We start from the raw sequence: 23,356 nt of genomic DNA on the forward strand, positions 1-23,356 counted from the left end.
CAGTTATAATGTCTGGTGAAAAAATACCCTGGTATCCGGTAATAATGTGTCTGGTGTAAAATTTCGTCGATGCATGTTATACATATAGTTTACCATTTTGTATCTATATTTCTAAAAGCCTCAAATATTTCATTTAAAAATCTAATCACAAAAATAGTATTTCAATAATTTTCACTGTCTAATAAAATCTTGACAGAAATTCGTCTATACAAACTATTTCTACAGCTAAAATATAACAAAAAACCATAAAATGTTTTCAAAGATTTTTATAAAATTTTTTTTGTGCCAATAATTAAACTAAAGAAAATATCGCAAAATTTTCCTCCTTGAAAATTATAAAATTGCAAGATATAAAAATGAAAATAAATTCCCTATATCAACATTTCTTGGCTGAAGAATCAAAAGCGATTTTTTTTGTAAACGATTGTAATCAACTTGTTTTAAGATAGATGAAACTGGGCTTATACTGTTTCCTATTTTACATGTCAGTATTGTAAAGAGTATTATCCTAACGTACCCCCGTAAAAACCAAAGATTTTTAAAAAAAACCCCAAGGGCTAAAACAACTTCGTTAATTTTTCTGACTGTTTAGTTGTTGTGGAAATCAGTCAAACAAACAGGGCAGACCTAAATCCTCTGCGCATTTTTAAATACCATCGTGGAAACTTGTGGTAACCAACAAAACCTAGCTTTACAAGCGGTGTGGTGCATCTAATTTTATAAGGAAATTTTTTTCATAGTAAAAAAGTGTTTTTAAATTATGTATACTATACATATTTATCATATGTATTCTTTGTATAAATTTTTTATACTTTATTTTGTTACTCAGGATATTTAATACAAAAGAATTATTGATATTTTATGAATGTAAAATCCAAAACATTTTCTTCTCCAATGAAAATTTATTTTAAACCTGAGAAGAATCTTTTCTAGTGCAGTATTGTACAACAACTAGCCTAATCTTCGGCTATTTATTGTATAATATTGCATTGGAGAAGATCTTTCTTTCTAATAAACAACCATTTACATAAAAAAAAATACTGTTTTTAATGGCCTACATTAAAATGAATTAACCAATTATAGCAAATGCATGTATATATGAAATATGTGGAAAGTCATATGGGTTAAAGTATAATACTATATATTGTTCCTTTTAAATCTTGCATGTTTAAGTAAGTTACTGCATATTACTCTCCAAAAGAGTCTGCTTTATGATCAGTTATAAAATTGGGAAAAACAGAACACTTATACTTTAAATAGTTTTTTACACTTAAGATAATCTCAAAAGGATATGTATTGAAATAAAGACTTTTACTAAAAAAACATCTCATATTCTTTTATTTGTTTAATGCAGTCAAAAAAATGTAGTTTTAAGGAATGCTTGTTATTTATGCATGGTTTATTTCAGAAATAGTTTTAAAACTAGCATATTATAAATTAACTCATAGTTAGTTACTGTAAAAAAACTATGCATACCAAGCACCTTAAACTTCAAAATTATGACCATATTGTGATTATAAATTTTAAATACTGTGCACTCTGCTCTTAACTTTAAATCTAGATTGTATAGTTTGACATATTTATTTATATTAGAAAAAAAAAATTATTTGAATGCCTAAATTTTGTAATAAATTCGTTTTATAAGAAACAAAATATTCAATAAATCTACAATAAATAAATCTTCAAGTTTCTTTATAATGAATAAAAAATAATTGAGTATATATTTAAGTGCCTTTCTATGTGTGTGCATTCACTTTTTTTACAGTAGGAAATGTTTGTGTACATGTCTCTTTATTGAGTATAAGAATAGCACTTTTAGAATAATTTATTTTTTTTAGAGATAAAAATGTGAAACTAAAGAAACATAAAGAAACTGATGGATAATAAATTGATCAAGATTTTTAAACTGTTAACAGATAAACATTCAGTAAGAATTTATTTATTTGTAACTGTAGTTTACTATCCAAACAAACTTTTATTTATTTTATGATATTCTGCTGCTTAGTAGGACTTTGCATTGTCAAAAATTTAATATAAGAAACTTACATAGACATTTAGGTTTGTTCCTCCTGTAGACTTTTAGTGACCTTCTTGTTCTAATTTATTTAGTTAGTTTTTAAATTTGAGTGGCAGTACTATTGCCACTTGATAAATATATCTGGATGTAATGCACAAAATTCCTCAGAGTACTAGGTATTCCATTCCATTAATTTTAGTAATAGGTATTGTTTTTGTACCTTTTCTCTAGGAATGCAAAGGGGGAGGTTAAAAACCAGGGTTGTACAAACCTTGCCTCAGATGTACCAGATTTAAAGGACCAAAAACCATACTCACATAAAAATCTTATAGGCTGGTTTCTAAAGACCTCAAAATCTGTTTGATTAGGTTTTTTAATCTGTCTATGGTTGGCAAATGGTCAGGCTAAAATCTAAATCTGCATAAAAACTGTGATAGATAGGAGATTCATATTTTTAAATGTATTGGAAAGTTTATTTGGTACCAAAGTACAATAAATTACGTCTTAAAATAGTTCAGTTAGTCTCTAAAGGTTGATGATAATCCTGATAATAGTGGCAATCACATGGCAACTAAGAGAGACCTGTTCCTTAAGATCATAAGGCACCTTAAATCATACACTTGGCTCTTTGATTGAGATCTAGTTACTCAATTTGGAATGACAGAGGACATAGTGAGAAGAATATGCATTAAAACTTGTTACAAGTTGTATCATGTGATCAAAAATCTTAACAAAAGTGATAAGCATTATTCAGTAGCCAAAAACTCATTTGCTGCACTAAAAGATCTTGATGAAATATGATATCTGCATATTAAGTGACAATGAAACATGTGAAATGTGATAACAAATTCCAGGACTTTCAACAATTAAATGTCTGCTCAAAGTAGAAATATATATTACAAGACATATAAAGCAAAACACTTCTAATTTGACAAGCTATTTGCACTACCAGGATGAAGTGTTAACTGTTTGTGACTTCATCAACTTTGAACACCAATTTATACTAAGAGGAGTACCTGCAGAAACAACTTCATATCTCTCAAAATTGTAATTGTTTCAGATTCTGGCCAGATATAACAAGCAGCCATTATGCTAATAATTAAATAGTATGAAACTAACCAGGTTGCTATGATAACAAACAGTAAAAGTCTGCCAAACTGTCTTGATCTTCTCCACATTAAGAAGTATTTGGCTATTGTCAAATAAAAATTCCACAAGAAACTTGAAAATTATACAGATTCAGCAACTATTTCTGAAAAATGTGATCTTGATGCTGGAAAAGTAACTTTAGATGCTGTCCAGAAGCTGATGAGCACCATCAGTAGAAAACTGAGAGAATTAAGGAAGTCTTAAGAACTAGTTACTTGTTTTCTGTGTAAAATAAAGCTAAGCTCAATACCTTTTTAATGATATGCAATTTGTTTCCAAAGGTAGTAAAGGATAAAAGCTATAGCTTAAAACAATTGTCCAAATCTGACATTTAAATACTTTTTCTGTGTGACCAGAAGTAGAACAGGGAACAATCAGATTGTAATTAATTTTCTAAAGATCTCAGCATTTACATTTTTACAATATGATAAGTTCCCTGGGTTGTCCTGGGATTTTAACAAACTGTTGGTAGATACTCTTTCTTTTTCTTTTAATGTAGTTATTTCTTTCTCTGTAATCATCACAAATTTGCTTGTATATTAAAAATTATCAACAAATGTTTCTTTTACAATGATTTCTATATAATTGTTTGCAAATGATCATGATAAAAATGCCTGCTTTATCTGAAAATTTAATCAATTAAAAAGTATAATGCTTACCACTAAGCTTTTATCTTACAATTAAAATTCTTCAAGAGTTAAAAAAAAAGAGTAAATATTATATGCATCTTCAAAAATAGTATTTAATCATGAAAAACTATTTCTATTAAAAAGTGCTAAAATATTGTCTTTATAAAACCATGGGAGAGCATCATCCCATGGTTTTATAAAGACAATTTGCAAAGTATCAACATTATCATTAAATTATTTTTTGTCTATAAAAATAGCTGTAAAAACCATGATTAAATAAATTATTTCTGTAAAATGACTCTCTTAACTGGAATAACCCTTTTTTATATTTAATAGCATACATTACAGATGCAATTGCATGGATTATATTTACTAAATGTAATACATATTTTTTAAATTTTTATAGTTAGATGTGTTAATATTATACATTCTTTCAATTTTCAAAGAGAAACCTGGTGGATAGGCATAGTCAATCAGTTAAGCGATTGGTTGCATGCTCCAATGGAGTTGTATCTTTTTTATGTGACTTTTATAATTGAATGTTTGAATATAGTGATTCATACATACATACATACATACATACATACATACATACATACATACATACATACATACATACATACATACATACATACATACATACATACATACATACATACATACATACATACATACATACATACATACATACATACATACATACATACATACATATTCAAGTAAAAATAATTTTTAACATTTATAACTACATTAATTTCTGATGACAGATAAATACATTACAGCTTATTTTTTTTTAATATGATTTAAGTGTTTAAAAGATCTTCTGTTATTCACTGATATTTTGTGCGAATGTCAGAAATTAATTTCATTTGATAGTCGCTATGAAGATATTATTTGTTCTTTATGTGCTATTTTGAGGTAAGCATTTAATGTAAAATTAATTATAATCATTTTTGTTTATTTAATAAATCCTAAATTTTTCAAGAATGTAGAAGGTATATTTATACAACTATAACAGAGATATATGTTGTTGTTGTTTTTTAATGTAATTTTTATTTCAACACTCATGATTAGTTGTCAGACATAAAAAAAAAAAAAAATCAAGCTTCATTTACAGGTCAATTGAAAAAGGTGTTTAAAATGTTTAAGAAAAAGTTAAGCTATGGTACTGCATGGATAAATTTCCGCCATTTTTCTAAAGTTTTAAATGCTATTTTTATAATATTTTTTAAATAATATTTTAATAATATTTTGCAGATAATTTTTATGAAAGAGGCTTAAACCTTCTGGTTGTCTTTCAAGAGCAATATTCAAAATCTTTTTATGTTAAAATTCATGATTATGTTGAAGTCAAGTAGTTACTTTGTACTTTCTTTTTTAGAATGCCACTTCTAAAACAAAAAACATCTGATGAAAAAAGATATGCAAATGAAACTACAGAATGTTTAAATACTTTGGGTATTAGCAAATTTATCATATAGTTTGTTATTTTTTGATAATAAATATGACTGAAAAAAATTTCAAGTATTTATTTGCTCCTTTTTCAGATATGACTACTAACATAACTCTCTTTTTTATAATTTGCTCTAAGAAATCTTGCTTATTTTTTAAACCATAAACAAGATAAGCAAGAGAGAATATTATGTGAATTTCTGAAGTTTTAATTCTTTGCAAAATAGCAAACAAAGATAACAGATATTGGCCAAGAGAATTTAAAAAACTATTGAAATGAATAAAATAAATGGTAATTTTAAAGAAACTGGAAATAAACAATTATATCAATTTTTTAACTTTTAACTCACTGTATATACTGGTGTCAACCTGTTTTGTAAGTCAACCCCCTATAAACTGAATAGAGTTATTTAATGTTCTACAACTGATGTGTTATTTTGAAGTATATTTTCCACATGTTAACATTTTTGTACTTTTACTTTTAATACTTAAGTGGTATTTTTGACCAATTCTAAATGACACAAAGTCTCAACTTTCATACTAGTATATAGAGTAATAGTTGTTTAAAATTAGATATTACTGTAAAATACTATTAGATATGTTTAAAAACCCTTTTGCCATTTTTATGTTAAACCTTTGTGAGCTGAGAATAAATTTGAATATAAATAAGTGGCATGATCTGACTTCTCATTTATTTATCCACTTTCTTGAAGTTTACTGCCTTATTGTTTCTAAGAAACAATAAGGCAGTAAACTTTGCCATACAAAAGAAAAAGAAGTTCATAAGATATTGGATCTGTGCACCTACAAAAATTTTTCAATTTTTTGTTTAGTACTTAGTAATGGAAATTTACCTTAGATACATGAAAGCTGCTTTATTATTGTCCATTGTATTGACAAAGTTTTCCATTAATTACAGCATGATGTGATGGTTTTTGTATAATGTAGTGAGATGATATTAGCTAATATTATTACACCACATTTGCAGCATTCTACTAGTCACCAATACTGACTATTTATTATATATTGTAAGTTGCATCATCCATTTTATAAACCTTACTTCTTTTAGTGATTGCTTAGATTTTGCTTTAATAATTTTAAATCTTCAATGAATATAATTTTCTGTTAAAACAAATGCATTTTAATTTCAGTTAAATTAATTTTTTATATATGTGCAAAACATGTGTAATAATTCTTATAGAAGTAGTAGCATAAAAAAGCAAAATTGGCTCACTTTTGATAACCAATATAAGATAAATATTAAATTATTTTGCTAACATTTTATCAATATTTGTTTAAATATTTACATTTAGCCTTTTTTAATATCTGAACCAATGATGGCTTTAGTGTAAAGCTGTTATTTGTGTCAGTATTGAGTCAATAATCCCATTACAATTTGCGGCTATTTGCTATTAATAATACCATGTATAGATAATTTATCATTAAAAATGTTTAAAAATAAATCTACTTTAGGAGAAATAGCTGAACTTTCTACTGATCTTGTAAAGGTCTCGATTGCAAATTGTATTACATATATGTATACAGTTACTACTGACCTTAATACATCTGGAGGTTTGTGTTTTTAAAGTTTACTGTTTTTTTTTCTATTTAAAGCTATGTAATTTCAATTTTTCATTTTCAAACTTGTATTGTATTACTGACACAGAAGTGAAATTTTTCATTAATTTTAGGTAATTATTTTGATATAGTTTAGGATTGTAGTTAATGAATAAAATATATTAAAGAACCAGTTAATAAAAATAAACTTTTTAGAACCAGAACTGATAGTTGCAAAGAAAGAGTGTATTATTTATATTTTTTGCACATAGATGACATCAATGTTGTTTCCTCTAAATTCATCAAGACAGCAATAACCTCAAGCACAGTTTGTAAATCTATAGTCCAAGTAATTTGTTATTAACAGTTTAATATGGTAGAAAAAAATTTTATTCTTGAAATCACAGTGTTTTTTTTTTTAATTTATTTTTAGCAATAAATATTTATAAGTGTTTAGGAAAAGTTTCAAATATTGACTTGAGATATGACATTATCTTATCACTCAGCAAATTGTCAGATTCTTGTAAGTTTTTATTATTACTGCATGATTTTTGTCTTTTTTTTCTAACTTACCTTTAAAAGTCTTCAATAAGTTAATTTCTTTTATTGACTGTTTAGCATTGAACTGTGATGGTATGTTAAAAGCTGATATTGGAATATTGCTTTGCAAAATTTTTATTCAAGTCAATTTAAGCTACAGGTTTGATTTATTTTGTTTTAAAGTAGAGAACTAATGTTTTAGGACTTTGCGTTTATAAGCAATATATGTATGGCTCATTACAAAATATGCTTTTAAGAATTACTTATAAGTCTTTACATCAACTAAGCTTTGTAAATGGCAACTTCTAGTTCACCATACGTAATACTTAAAAAAGTTAAGTTCATTTTTTTTTTAAAGATTTTTAGTTAACATTTTTTCCTCTGGTGGCATTTTGTGGGCCTTCTGTAAATATATCCATTTTTAAGTCCATACTGTAAATGCTTTTCTTGCTTATAAAAAAAATTCTAAGATAAATTACACTTAGCTTTTTTAGTTATTACAAATGAACATGTATTTCTACATGGTTTCTTACATTTTGAGAGATGTTTACCTCAAATTATGTAACCAGGTTTTGTGTGAGCCAAAATAAACTAACAGTTGTTATTCTGTTTAAGCAACTCTTTATTAACACAACAGCTATAGCTGGAAAACTTGTATAAGCTCTACCAGACTGGCAGAATTATTTATAGTCTAATCAGGAGTATTTTGTAATCTTTTTACCCCATCTCCCTGCCTTTATCCCTCACTCTGTAATCAGAATATAGTATTTTTAATTTAATTGTTCTTAGATTGTTATTTGTTGCAGTGGAACTTCTTTGGAATATTTTTGAAAATGGAAATAAGCAAGAAGTTAGTAGTCTTTAACTTTTTAAGTGTTGTTAATTATGTTGCTGTTATTAATCAATCATTTTAAAAGCTGATAGGTTGATAAAACCTATCACCTTTTAAGATAAAATTTTAATAAATAATCATTTTGATTGAAGCTGTTCCCATTTGTATAGTTACTTCACACAATCAGAAACATAAAAGAAGTTCTAAATGCCACAACAGAATTCTTTTGTTTTACATTTTTTGACTTTAATCCATTGCTTTACCTTGACCTTCCAAAACTTATGCTTAGGGTTTGTACAAAGGGCTATTATGTTTAAAGTAGCTTAAATAGTAATTTTTTAGAGTGCGCATTTAGTTAAAGTGAAAAAAAATATTTTATTTAGTAAAATAAATTTTCAAAATTTTTTTTTTGTAATTTAAAAAGCCACCTGTTAAAAAAAAGATTTTAGAAGGATATTTTATCAATATTTGTTTAAATATTTTTTAGAACATTTTATCAATATTTGTTTAAATATTTACATTTAGCCTTTTTTAATATCTGAACCAATGATGGCTTTAGTGTAAAGCTGTTATTTGTGTCAGTATTGAGTCAATAATCCCATTACAATTTGCGGCTATTTGCTATTAATAATACCATGTATAGATAATTTATCATTAAAAATGTTTAAAAATAAATCTACTTTAGGAGAAATAGCTGAACTTTCTACTGATCTTGTAAAGGTCTCGATTGCAAATTGTATTACATAATTGTATTACAATTGTATTACACAACAGAATTCTTTTGTTTTACATTTTTTGACTTTAATCCATTGCTTTACCTTGACCTTCCAAAACTTATGCTTAGGGTTTGTACAAAGGGCTATTATGTTTTAAGTAGCTTAAATAGTAATTTTTTAGAGTGCGCATTTAGTTAAAGTGAAAAAAAATATTTTATTTAGTAAAATAAATTTTCAAAATTTTTTTTTTGTAATTTAAAAAGCCACCTGTTAAAAAAAAGATTTTAGAAGGAAATACTTAATATGATTAAAGGTTATTGCTGCTGACTCTTCTAAACTATCCCTCCAAAGAAAAGCTTTTAGAAGGATTGACTTAATATGATTATGGGCTATTGTTACTTAAGCTTCATGATTAATTTAAACCACATTATTTAACTAATGCCATGTTTGGTTAGACTTAAAAAAAGTTATACATGTTTAAATGAAAGTGAAACTCAATTGCTCTTGAAGGAGGTTGCTATTGTACAGTGGTAACTTAGCCTATGTACAAATTTGAAATTATATAGGAAAAGTTTTGAGCAATATTGAAAGAATGTAAAAATTTAACATTTTACTAAAGTATCTGATTTGTTAGCATATTATTTAGGTAATCAGGCAAGTTTGCAATGATGTTTGTCTAAGGTTGGTTATAATTTTAAAGAAATTTAATAAATTTTTGTAGTTTGAATTTTAAGCATACATCAAGATTGGTCTTATTTTTAGTGCTCTGGATCAAGTTTTTGTCCATCAAGTTAATTATTGCACTAGTAGTGCAGAAAAACAACTACGAAATGATATCCTTGTTGTTATTTCTTTAATTGTTTCAGCCTCCTCAGCCCAAACAATTTTATATTCAAAAATATTGAAAACAATATCTATATATGCATCATATCCTGAAATTGAAAGTCATTTAGATTTTGTACAAAATATCAAACTTGGTCCTTTTTTAGAAGATTTTGAGTTCAAGAAGCAATTACTGATTGCTCTTGTTTTTTTCTGTAAAGATATATTTTGTGCTAAAGTCTTGTGTGACTATCATATTGTATCTGCACTTTTGACATATTTAAAACCAATTACTCTACCAATAAATTATATTTGGTCTGTTTCTGAGTTTGAAGAATTGCAGCTGCAGGCAATTGCAGTACTTGCAACACTTATTCCATATACTATTGTGGAATACAACAAGTGTCAAGGAAATACAAGACTTTTGTTGCTACTTGACTGGTGTGTTAGTCCAGGTATTTTTAATGTTTGTTATTTATTTTGTTACGTTTGTTATTTTTGTCTCTGACTTCAAACATCTTCATTCTTAAAATACGGCCATTCTTTTAGGAATTTTTAAATAAATATTTACTATAATATGTTAAATATACTTATTGAGAATAGTAAATAAATGTAATCTGTTTTATAAATTAAAATTTTAGCTCACTATAGTGCCCAAGGAAACTGTTTTTATAGTTTGGGAGGGCGTGGGGGGAAAAGGGCTCAGATGAGATTTTGTATAAGACTGTTGAGAAATGTGTGTTCAACAGAAAATGATGTTGCATTACAAGATTTATATGATCAAGGTGCTATCACCCAAGTTGCTGGTAAGCACCATGTGTTTTCATTTTAAATAAAACAACTAGTTTTTGATGTTGGCAGGAATGCAAATTTAAATTGACTGAAAAATTCTGTTTATACATTTTTTTTCTTTTTTAAAAATGAAGTTTAATTTAAAAGAAGTATATATTTTTTGTTCTTTGTAACAGTACCATGAGAAATTTATTGTTTTGAATTCTTAGTTGTTTAATAATATTTCTTTTATAGAAATTTTACAACATTGCTGTTTAAGCACAGATCAAAAAGATGAGTTGGATGTTGAAATGCAAAGTGATATGCTGTTTATCTTATCCATTCTAACACAAACTGACCAACATAAAAAAGTGTTGTTGATTTTTTCCAAATTTATTATTGATGTTAAACTATGAAATAATTGCAAGAGCAATTAACAAATCTTAAGTATTTATACTTTAAATGTTTGTATCTACAGCTTTGTCATTTTTTTAAATTTTGATTTTATTTCCATCTGTACACTTATTAAGAAACCCTTCCTTTTTTTTCCCATTTAGGAGCTATTTGGTGAATCAGGAGTGAGGATGTTGCTACTGTATTTGAAATATTATATGGATCAAACAAATGACGTTTTAAACTTTAGACTTGCATTGAGTACTTTGGATTGCATTCGGTCAGGTTTTATTTTTCAAAATTAAAGTAGCTGATAGAAATTTATTACCTATTGATACAATATTTTAACTCATTTGTAATAATAAACTTAACTTGTTGTTTCAGAGCAAGTATACTTGGTTGTGCGATGAACGAAATGGTATTCTTACAGAATGAAGGCGTTTTTTTATTATTAGATGTTTTGCAGGTTGGACTTTGACTAAGCATGTATACTTTACAGGGCTGTGGAGTTGGCTATTAAAAGTTCTAACCCTTACTCTGACTCCTCCTTATGTAAAAATTTATGATATATATTGCTAAATAAAAATTTCCAAAATGATACATTTCGATTTGCAGCACATGTATAAGTTAAAAGGATATTTCTTAAACTTTCTTACATCATAATTAGTTGTATCTAGATACTATATGCCACAGTGGCTTTTTCAAATGAGGTATGCTCACGTAGCTTATAGTAAGTTAATAACTAAACCTGTATTTTTGATACAAATCATAATAAAATAAATGCACCATAACCTATAGTTAGTACCACATGTTATTTTCATATAATATCTTTTAAATGTTGATGAGCCAATGAGGACTGAGTTGCATAGTTAATAAAAAAATCTGTAGACTTTAGATATTAGCCTAGTAATAATAGCTGCTATTAACCTATAACATTGAATGATTTGGCATTAGAAATACTTTTGTTATATAAAAATGATAAATCACGCTTACAGGATAAGTAGATCAATAAAGTATATTCAATATTTGTTAATCATCTTAATTCTTTAGATCAAAATGTTATTTTCTTCTATCATTACAAAATACAATTTTTGAGTAGTTATAGAAGGTTAAGGGAAATATAAATGTTAAAAATTAGGTGCTATTCTATACTACTATTGTAGTAGTATAGTAATAGGCTGACAATTTTGTGTTCATTTTAACTGAAAATTGTTTTAATGAAATACCACAAGTTAACACTAAGTATGAGCATATAGCCTGCAATTAGAGTGGGTACATTTTTACTGACTCCAACTCCAGAAGCCCCCAAAACTTTTAGACTCTGACTCCACATTCCTGATTTTTTAAATGCTTACAATTTTTCTTTTATTAAATTACTTTTTAATTGTCTCAAAAAAGCAACTGTTATTTTAGAAATGCCCATCTCTTATGCAAAATGTTGTTCTGAGTATTCTTTTAGACTTGAGTGAAAATGAAAAGGTAGTGTTTTTTTCTTTTTGGTTTGTTGATTTTTTAAAAATTAAGACATCATTTGAAAATATCTATTTTAAAACAAGGTTTTGCTTAGTGATTTTTATACCTATGAAGTTATGTATCGCATTTCCCTAAGTAATGGTATTTTAGAATTGCTGTAAATATATTATAGCCATTTGTTTTTGCCAGGCATGGCCAAACTACAGCTTGTCAAAGATGTTTTGTGGATTGCACAGTGTTTATAAGTTTGACAAAAATCATTTTCTATCATTAAATTCAAGGCTGAGCATTATTGTAGATTGAACTAAAATGGCTAAAATAATAGAAACAATAATAATCCAGTTATATCAAAAATAAAAAGTAAAAAATTGGTAATGAAAAAAGAACTTTTCAAGAAGATTAGGAACACAAGGTTGCATTTCTCAAAAGTTATAAAGCTATGAATGTTAAATTTTCAATACATCTCTTACTCATAGCAAAACAAATTTCATCATCAAATTATATACATAACATAAAACAATATATGTTAACAGGTAGCAAAGTTATTTGAGAAGTAGACATTACAACAGATATAATTTTGTTTTATGGAATATTGTGAGTGAAAAGTGCTCCTACACTCTAGGAAATTTTTTTAAAACATTTGTATTTACCTCTTTACTGTAGATCCAAAAGTTTCATAAATTTTTATTTCTTGCCAATAAAGATTGAAACAAACTTGAAGTTGAAGGTAATTTGGTAAAAAGTTTCAAAAAGTTTGCAAGAATTTTGTGTAGCTCTGGATAAATTAACGAAAAAATACTGAAAAAGTATAACTTTAAAGTGCCTTTTAAGTAGTGATTTTTTCAATAAAATTGTGAAGTTATAAAAACCAATTTTTTACTTTTGATGGAAAAGAAAAAAAAACATTACCCAACCTTGCAGGTATTATTTTGCAGGTAAGTATTTCTTGTTTTATCTTATGTTTTTAACAGATAAAATCCAGCAGATTTAATACAGAATTTTTGTTTCAAAGTTAGAAACAAAAATTGTTTCCAACGATCCGCACAATGTTTTTAGTTTTCATAAAAATTTAACTTCTAAAAGATATTTCATCAAAAATTTATTTTTCTCAAAAAAGATAAATTTTAACCCAAAATCTTCAGTATGATAATTGTAAAATGTCATCAAATATAAAAGAAGTATCAAAATGTTGAGCGATTAGATATCCATGATCATTAAAGTTACTCATTTTTTAATGGATTTTTACAAGGTTGTACCAGAATTTAAAAATGTCTCACTGAAGAGTAAGTTCATAATTTTTTTCTTTATTTGCAACATGTAACTGTGAATCCTTATGTTACAATATGAAATTTATTGAATCAAATTACTGTGAAATTTCTGACAAATGAACATTTTTCAGAGTTTTGACGAACCAGAAAATCACTAAAGTTCACATTCATACTGCCTAATAATGTGAATTCTTTGCTAAAATATGTCTTATATTTTTATATGAAGTATGTCTATATTTCATAAAGTGTCTTTTTTTTATATTCTGTGAATATAAAAAAAAGACACTTCATATTCTGTGACATATTTTAGTCTAATGTCTGTGACTTCTAAGACATATTTTAGTCTAATGTCTGTGACTGTAAATGTGAGGTCAATCAGTCTGGCCACCCTTGGTTTTAACTAAACATTTATATAGCTCTAGATGTTTTATTGCAATGGGTTGTTCATGATCTTTTCTGTAGAGTGCTTTTTTATTTATACTATTTGTAGTACCATTAAATGTTGTTTAATAGACAATTGATCATTTAAAATTATGGCTTGGCAAAAAAGAAGTCACATTTGGAAAACTCCTCATTAATTTTTGGGTAGCTGAGGAGCAGAGGTTAGGTGTTCTGAGAGATGATTATGGGGTTATTGCAGGTGGGTTTTTTAAAAAATGAAATATTAACTAATATATAGAAAGTTTTTTCTTGTATAATTAGGAAATATTTTTTACTATGCAGATATAAAGAGGCCTCTTTTGACAAAATATCAACATGCTACCTTAACCTCATTCAACACAAGCCCTTCAATTTTTGATGTTACTGACAATCTTCGAGCCAAAATATATGGCTTATTAAGTAGAATTGGTAAGAGTTTAACTGTTATTATTTTTGTTCTGTAGAACAAGATCCCCCCTTCCCAATGAAAAATGAAAAAAAGGCTCTCTTCTAAAAAATGTGCAAAATTTTAACTTCCTGTTTATTCAGGAGCATCAGGATTAATGCTATAATTTTGTAATTTTGTAATATGTTTGAATTGAGTATAAACAAATGTATACACCAAGAATCAGAAAATATAACTATTATCTATTACATATCATGAGAGTTTATTTTTCATTATATTTCAATCTCATCTTCACTCTACTATGACTGATAATAGATTCTCCATAATATGAGGGTATCTACCATCATGTCAGTATTGACCCATTAGATGTTGTGAACTATTCGTTTACACCTTTGAATACTATTCAGAAATTATATTATACTTGAAGAATTTATTACATGATTAATTGTTTTTTAGTATACAATTATATATATATATATATATATATATATATATATATATATATATATATATATATAATTGTATACTAAAAAACAATGACTTTTGAAGACAAAATAAATGTTGAGTATAAAACATTAATAAAAATTAATGCAATTTTAGAAAATCTATTTTGAAATAATTGGTTACACATAACATCTATAATTGATCCTTTTTGAAAGTCTCTTAATATATATATATATATATATATATATATATATATATATATATATATATATATATATATATATATATATATATATATATATAAAGCATTTTTACTGTTTTTATTTAGAAAAATTGATAAATTTATAATAGTATATAGTGTTAGTTGATAATCAAATTATATATAGTATAACTAATAAAATCAAAATTAGAAAAAATGTGAAAGTCCTATAACTCCATGATATGTGTAATGCATCCTAATTATGCATCCTTTTTTAAATCTGCAATTTGTTCTTTTAAATTGATTCAGGCCTGTTCTTTGTTGCTCTATACAGCATATATTTATTTTTTAAATGCTATATATGTATATATATATATATATATATATATATATATATATATATATATATATATATATATATTTTTTTCTTTTTTTCTTATAGATTTTAAAGTCAGCAACTTAAAAGCACAGGAAGCGATTGCTTTGGCAGTAATTAAAAGATATTTAGACTTCAAGGTTTAATCTTTTTTTCTTAAACCTTTGACATTGTTTCATTTAATTGATATAGTTTAATTTTATAAACAAATTTTTACAAGTTCATACTCTTTAGAGGTCCTGAACACAAGATGTTTGTAATCTTTACATAATTTAGACATTAGAGGTATGGCAAGAAATAGAATCCGAGTTGGAAAATGTTAAACTAGTGGCATCAGACAAGAAATCCATAAATGTAATAGTAAACAAACTTGAGAACAAAGCACAGCATGTTGCTAACAATCAGGTTCTATAATGCTTTATGAGATTTAATGTATGTATGTATATATGTATGTATGTATGTATGTATGTATGTATGTATGTATGTATGTATGTATGTATGTATGTATGTATGTATGTATGTATGTATGTATGTATGTATGTATGTATGTATGTATGTATGTATGTATGTATGTTTGTATGTATGTATGTATGTATGTATGTATGTATGTATGTATGTATGTATGTATGTATGTATGTATGTATGTATGTATGTATGTATGTATGTATGTATATATCGTCGCCTTAGAGGGCAGAGGTTCTATCTCCACGTTGTGCTCAAATTCAACTATGACTTTAGGGACATCTATTTTAAGTGCTAGAATCAGATTAGGCAGTGGGTCTATCTCCACATAGTAGGAGAAGAGCAATAAATTTGTGCGAGTTTTGAGCTATCTACATTTGTGCGGAATCCCAAGAGGGCAAAGGTGTTATCTCCTTTGCCATCTGACTATACTGGAGATATCTTCTTTGCCCTATGATGTAATTCTTGAAAATGGCAGACGATAACAAACAAAATAAAATGAATAAATAACCTTTTATTAAAACAGAGGTAATTTTAAATAGTTTTTTTCGTAATTCTAAGAATTCACCATGGAATTAAACAATGGTTCAAAAAAGCGAACATTCACTGAACCAAAAATTGGACGCAAACAAGGCAAAAGACCAAATCTTTGGAAACGATTTGTTGAAAAAGACAAAAGAGAGAAAGGAATGGCATACAAGACACGAAAAGGTAAAGCAGTACCGCCCAAAACACCTAGAACGGTGAACTGTTTAAAGTGCAAATTCAAGTGTGGAGAACATTTTGAGGAAGCCAAACGACTAGAAATAAATAAACACTACTACCAACTAGAGGGTGAAAATAGAAAAAAAGATTTCATATGCCATTTAGTGAAAAGTAGCAATGTTTCACGTCGTCGTGACAATTCAGGAATAAGACCAAAAACAATATCCTGTGCATATCATCTGCCAGTGGAAGCAAATGAAAACAATGTCATTAGAGTGTGCCAAAAATTTTTTTGCACGACTTTGGACATTAGCAAGAAAACTGTTCAGTTTGTTGTAAAAAATAAAAATGAGATTGGTCTTTTCATACCACCAAATTCAAAAAAAGGAAAAACTCCAGCCAATAAGACTTCAGAAATGCGAACCAATGCAGTTCGAGAGCACATCCTAAGCTTTCCTCAGGTCGAATCTCACTACTGTCGGGCTTCATCAAAGGCAAAATACCTTAGTCCTGAACTAAGTATTGAAGAACTTTATAGACTAAACAAAGATGATTATTGCACAATGAAAAATATCACAGATCCAGTTTCTATCGGTGTATATCGAAGAATATTTGTTACTGATTTTAATATAAATTTTTTTATTCCCAAAAAAGACCAATGCTCGATTTGCAATGCTTTTCAAAATGCCAGTGGTGATGATAAAGAAACGCTACGACCAAATTATGACAATCATAAATTTTGTGAAAAGGAAGCTATGGACGAAAAAAATTCTGATAAGACTGCATCTGCTGCTGACAAGTCCATTCGTTCTATAACTTTTGACCTCGAAGCAGTGTTACCACTTCCATTTGCAGGTGATGCACAAATTTTCTATATGCGGAAACTTGCCGTTTACAATTTTACTATTTATGAAACGTCGACCAAAAAAGGAATTTGTTACCTATGGGACGAAAGTGAAGGTAAACGAGGAGCCAATGAAATAAATACAGCTCTGTTAGATTATATGAAGTCTCTTCCAGTTTCTGTGAAGAGGGTGACTTCTTTTAGTGATACGTGCTCTGGACAAAATAGAAACCAATTTATTGTTGCGACAATGATGTACATTGTTCAAACAACTCACCTGGAATGCATTGATATGAAGTATATGAAGTCGGGTCATTCTTATTTAGAAGTTGACTCTATGCACAGTACTATTGAACGCAGTAAGAGCCATCAAAAAATTTACACTACACGAGAATACAAAGTTCTGATTGCTGCAGCGCGCAAGAATCCGTGTCCATATCTTGTTAAATCACTGCAACACACCGATTTTTTTGACTCAAAACAACTTTGCAGTAAAATTGTGAAAAATCGTACAAAAAATATTAAAGGTGAAACCGTCAACTGGTTGAATATTAAGTGGGCAAGGTTTGAAAAGTCAAGACCGTTCATTATGCAGTACAAATATAGCATTACGTTGCCTACCTTTATGGAAATAAATGTACAGTCTGGAAGAGGACGACGATCCAACATCAAAGGATTAGAGCCTCAGCCGTTGTATCCTACTCGCCTGCCTATTTTGAATGCGAAAAAAAAAGATCTCATGCGCATGGTGAAATCGCGTGTTATTCTACCAGATTATACCCAATGGTATAACAACCTACCGTCTGCAGTAGCCATAAGAGACAGTTTACCAGAACCAACTGCTGATGAGTCAGAAATTGATGAATCGGACTATGAAGACAACTAGAACTAAGACTTAGTTTTCTGTCAGTCATTTTTTTCAGTATTACTATTTTTATTCTGTTATATAATTTTGCTATTAAAACAATTTTTGTTCTTAACTCGGATTATGAAGATAACTAGAACTAAGACTTTGTTTTTTGTCAGTCGTTTTTTTCAGTATTACTATAATAATTATTCTGTTATATAATTTTGCTATTGTAACAATTTTCTGATTTTTCTGCTAATTAAGATTAAGATTTCACTTAGAATTTAATAATATTGATTACAAAAATATTGTTTACAAATTTTTAAATTCTGTTCAATTCACAGTTAATTTGAGTAAAGGTTCTATCTCCATGGTAATTGTAAAATTTGTCCCAAAATGTTACTAATTTTAAAAAGTTTGAACCATGATTGTCATTATCTGATAGTTTACACAATCATAAAAAGCATTTTGTATTAATTAGAAAAGAATTTTAATTGGATTCATTATGTTTATAAATTTCAAAAATTCCATTCAACTTGCAATTAATTTAGGCAAAGGTTCTATCTCCATGATGACTTTTATAATTTGTGCCATACTCTCTTCAACGTTAATAATAATTTAAAAAAAGTTGAATTATTCCTATCATGTTTGATAGTTCTAATTGATCAAAAAACATTAACACTAACAAAAAATGAAATTGCTGATTTATGCTTAATGCTCAAACTTTGTTTTTGTTCTCCTGCAAAACTACCCAAAATGGAGATAGAACCTCTGCCCTCTAAGGCGACGATATGTTTGTATGTATGTATGTATTTATGTATGTATGTGTGTATGTATGTATGTATGTATGTATGTATGTATGTATGTATGTATGTATGTATGTATGTATGTATGTATGTATGTATGTATGTATGTATGTATGTATGTATGTATGTGTGTATGTATGTATGTATGTATGTATGAGTTAAAAGCAAAAATATTTTTGTAAATGTAATTTTTGATAATAATTAATTGTGTTCTACAAAATCGAATTACCAATATCAATACAAAACTGTCAAAATAATTAACTAATTTTTATTTCTATATTAAGAAAAGATTTTTTTTTAATAGCGGATGATTTTACAGAAGTGTTTGGAGGAGGAACTAGATGAGGAGTATCGCTATTTCGAAAAGGTTTACCTGTACTATCCTTACCACACTTTACTACTTTTTATTTGTCTTTTTACTTATACTAAAACTATATTGTTTCATTCTTCAAAAGTGAACTACTGTGATATAAAGCTCTTAATCTCTATTATTAAAAAATATTCTTAAGAAAACCTTAATAATTAACATGTAGACTTTTCAATACTGAAGGTCTAAAAAAATTAATTCTATTTTTTATTTTGATCTTATTAATGAAAGTGATGTCCCATTCTTATTTTGTGTTTTTTTGTGAAGTTGTACGTTGTTTCTAGTTAAGGGATTTTCAAAAAGGCTCAATTGTAGATGTTATGTGTAACCAATTATTTCAAAATAAATTTTCCAAAATTGCATTAATTTTTATTTATGTTTTATATTCAACATTTATTTTGTCTTCAAAAGTCATTGTTTTTTTTAGGATTTGCTTAAGAAATTTTTTAACTTTTTAATTAAGCTTAAAGAAAGCCGAAAACAAGAAGATCAAAATTGTCGTGATTTTTTGAACTTTGTTGGCAGGACATCTGACTTCAATTGCCTACAGGTATAGATTCTAAAGGTCTAAATATTAAAATTCCAAGTGTTTTTCTTGATTTTTTTGTGTGGCTTAATTAGAGTTAAAATATTTAGTTATTGAAAAACAAACAAAGTATTTTAACTCTAATTAACAGTAAAAAGAAGTTAGACTTACTCTTGTTACAGGTTTCTTGCGATTGTTAAAATTTCTCATTTATTCTTTTGACGTTTTCTACTAAAGTTAGTCACTTCATAATATTTCACTCTATAAGTTTCAACTTTATACCTTTAAATATTGTTTATATTTGAGCCAGTTAAAGTCAAAATAGTATTAGTCGCGGTTTTTTTTTAGAGATTTTATAGTTCTAAATTTTTATTTTTTAATTTTTCCTCAGAGAGCTCGAATGAAGCAGTTGAAATGTATAGAAAGTTCAAGACTTAGTTCTGAAAACCCTTCAACGCAAAGGTAACCGCATTTTTAATGGGAAAAAAAATTCTCGATGAGAGTGATTTTTATGAACAATTAATCAAGTGTTCATTAACGAAAATGCTTATAGTTAACTTCGTTTTTAGTGCGATCAAGCATAGCACTCTAGAGAGACGGCTTCAAACTACGGTACGCGTTCTTTCTCTTGGTTCTGCTTCTTTTTTTTAAAACTATTTCAAAAATGATGGACGATTCCAGCATCTATACATGCTGGAATTGTTCATTATTTTGAAACAGTTATTAGTAGAATTGCAAAGTAAAAACAAACTTCCAGAGCGCATGTGTGTTTGTTAAACATTTTAATTATGATTCAAGTTGTTCCTCAGTGAGAGTGCGCACAAAAGAGCGTACACATAAGGATATTAAACAATTGAAACTCAGTTTGATAAAAACGCTTTCCAATAAATGCATATTTATCTGAAATATTTTCGTAAACCGTGTCTTAAATATTTGTTAATTTTATTTTAGGGTCCAAAAAATGTTTGAATGTTCCGTTCTCATAGCCTTGTCATTAAAAGTTTATCATTTATCATCTAGAATAAAATGATCACATCTTAATAACGAAGTGAACTTGTAGCACCTGTTCATATTTAATCGCGTTCATTCTCGTTGCAGTTAAGAGAGAACATAATAGTTTGTCCAGCCGTAAACATTGCGTCTCATACATACACACACATGCATACATACATACATACATACATACATACATACATACATACATACATACATACATACATACATACATACATACATACATACATACATACATACATACATACATACACACACACACACATACATACATACATACGTACGTACGTACGTACGTACATACATACATACATACATACATACATACATACGTATGCATGTATGTATGATTGACAGTTGATGCTTTAGAGTTTACCTTATACACATTTACCTTATAACAGAGTTTGAAGAACGAGTCTCAGCACTTGTAACAAAAAAACAACTACTAAATTGCTTTCATCATTTAACATTACTTTAGCCCTTACTATGCACCGTTTTGTGTGAAAATAGTTTTTTTGATTTTCACACAAAACGGCGACCAAATCTTGATTTTGGATCAAATGTACCTGCAGTTTTAGCCTTGTTGTAGTAGATGAGGCAATTATAGATACGTGCTACTGGATCCAATTGCTAAAAGATTGTTGGATAAGATTAGCTTTTTAAATTCAAGAGCTCTTTTTTACTTTCCTTTAGAAAGCTAATTTGCGCAAACACTTTCCCAAAATATTTCGCCTTGGAAATGCCATTTCCACAGATAATGATAGAAGTTGGAACATTTTTGAGCACAATTTACAGAGTCAAAAATAATTTAAAAGAGAAGTGCCATGGTAATCAACTCGATTGAGTCATGCGTAACTAGACTGTACTCTGTTTACGCATTGTCTAGATGCTTTTTAAAATTGCATTTAAAAAACATTAAAACAGACTTATATTAAATTTTTTTTTGATAAAGTTACATAAATCTGATTATTCCTAGTTTAATGAAGTTTTGTCGTTATTTCTTATGTTGTTGTAACTTAACATCAACTTAACTTAATGTAGTTTTTTATTATATTCTTTTATGACTCCGCAACTTTGGCTTGATAAAGTTGTGGAGCCATTAAAGGTATTAACAACTTTATTTGGCTGCACTCTTATTGTTCGACGTCCTCATGTGCACATCTTATTGTGTTAGGCAGTTGTGTGCACTCTGATTAATATAAAGCCATACTCTATGTAATAGGCAAGTTTAAGAGTCAAAATGATGCTTTTCTCTTTTGCAATCAGACATTTTGTGGACGTAATGTGATTGTCCAGAGCACAAATTTGGACTCAACCCGCAAGCCGAGTTTGCGTGTGAAACAAAGCCCCACGAAGCTTCCTGAACTAATTATGGTAATCTTTCAATTGTCTATTTTAAATAATGTTATATTTTATGGTTAGTATTTAACTTTATTTTCCCCTTCAACTTTAGAATTGAAATAAAAGAATTCGATAAAGTTTAATTTTTATTGCAAATACCCTCAATACACTTGTATTTTAAAGACGAATGAAATTTCGGTGGATGTTTTCTCTACAGAGAACGGAAAAATACTCAACTTGTTTTTACTATTCAAAATTGGACATTTTTCAGTAATTGAAGTCTAGAATCTCAGAAAAAGTAAGTGTATTAAAATGTCTCGGTCTCTAAGACTAGAAATGGATGGGATGGGGGGAGTAGCGGATTTGGTAGTGGTGGTGGAAGTACGGTTTAAGCAATAGGAAACAAATTCGCACTGAAAAACGTTAAAATTGTGATCAATTAGCATTTTTTTGTCATAATAACTTATGTCAAAAGTTATGCAAATCATTTTGAACAATGTAGAGATTATTTATTTTTTAACATTCATTTCTATTTGATGCTTTAAGAATAAATGTTGCTTTTAAATCCACTTTTTATCTGTTTTGTCTTTCCAATCTGTAAACCTTTTCAATGGACTTTCCAACTATTAACTTGACACTTCGTAATGAATACCTTAAAATCTACAATCTACAGGGGACAAACCGATAAAGATTTTTTAGATAAGTAAATCACTCAAAAACTTTGGATGACCTAAAGAGTTTTTGTTTTCTATTTGAACTTCTTTGACTTACCAAGTTTTCAAAGAACATCGCGGCAAAAATCACATGGATTATAAAGAATACGTGGGTAAAAACAAGAGTTTAAATAGCAGCTTGATAAATAACCGATAAAAAAAAAGTTCAAAGACCCTTTTGTAAAATTTGTATTTCGCGGTAGTGTTGTCATGGACACGAGAGAGTAACGATAAAGAGAAAGTTATTTCAATTAGTTAGCTACTTTA

General features: G+C 27.8%; 1 protein-coding gene across 6 annotated transcripts; it reads left to right on the plus strand.

Moving 5' to 3' along the window:
- Positions 1 to 590: 590 nt before the first annotated feature.
- On the plus strand, positions 591 to 22,941 carry LOC149887326 (cilia- and flagella-associated protein 69-like). Of its 6 annotated transcripts, XM_090089531.1 has the most exons (27): positions 591 to 700; positions 1,839 to 1,927; positions 4,242 to 4,304; positions 4,604 to 4,713; positions 5,177 to 5,253; positions 6,721 to 6,819; positions 7,077 to 7,153; positions 7,255 to 7,327; positions 7,423 to 7,504; positions 8,134 to 8,194; positions 9,539 to 9,573; positions 9,655 to 10,169; positions 10,356 to 10,520; positions 10,741 to 10,856; positions 11,043 to 11,158; positions 11,263 to 11,344; positions 12,292 to 12,357; positions 14,133 to 14,259; positions 14,343 to 14,468; positions 15,531 to 15,604; positions 15,741 to 15,869; positions 19,433 to 19,495; positions 19,959 to 20,045; positions 20,413 to 20,483; positions 20,591 to 20,633; positions 22,302 to 22,409; positions 22,489 to 22,941. In XM_090089531.1, exons 2-27 carry the CDS (start codon positions 1,877 to 1,879, stop codon positions 22,492 to 22,494), a joined length of 2,622 nt encoding a protein of 873 aa, XP_089945657.1. In that variant the 5' UTR covers positions 591 to 700; positions 1,839 to 1,876; the 3' UTR covers positions 22,495 to 22,941. The 6 variants fall into 6 exon arrangements, 4 of the variants coding, with proteins under 4 accessions (XP_089945657.1, XP_089945659.1, XP_089945658.1 ...); XR_016453090.1 differs by lacking the exon at positions 591 to 700 and having other exon boundaries at positions 1,792 to 1,927; positions 10,741 to 10,932; XM_090089532.1 differs by lacking the exons at positions 591 to 700; positions 1,839 to 1,927; positions 4,242 to 4,304; ... (1 more) ...; positions 5,177 to 5,253; positions 6,721 to 6,819 and having other exon boundaries at positions 7,135 to 7,153; positions 7,262 to 7,327.
- The last annotated feature ends 415 nt before the right edge of the window (positions 22,942 to 23,356 follow it).

The sequence above is a fragment of the Hydra viridissima genome, unplaced genomic scaffold (assembly GCF_058129835.1).
Source record: "Hydra viridissima isolate aposymbiotic clone 2 unplaced genomic scaffold, HvirCarnegie_v1 scaffold_6, whole genome shotgun sequence".
Lineage (NCBI taxonomy): Eukaryota > Metazoa > Cnidaria > Hydrozoa > Anthoathecata > Hydridae > Hydra > Hydra viridissima.

Bases quoted from the DNA above. Each gene is read 5' to 3' on its own strand.
- LOC149887326 (XM_090089531.1), top strand. From the start codon at position 1,877: ATGGATAATAAATTGATCAAGATTTTTAAACTGTTAACAGATAAACAT. The intron at 10,170-10,355 runs GTATTTTTAATG...TTAAAATTTTAG, and splicing joins TGACTGGTGTGTTAGTCCAG to CTCACTATAGTGCCCAAGGA. The intron at 10,857-11,042 runs GTGTTGTTGATT...TTTCCCATTTAG, and splicing joins AAACTGACCAACATAAAAAA to GAGCTATTTGGTGAATCAGG.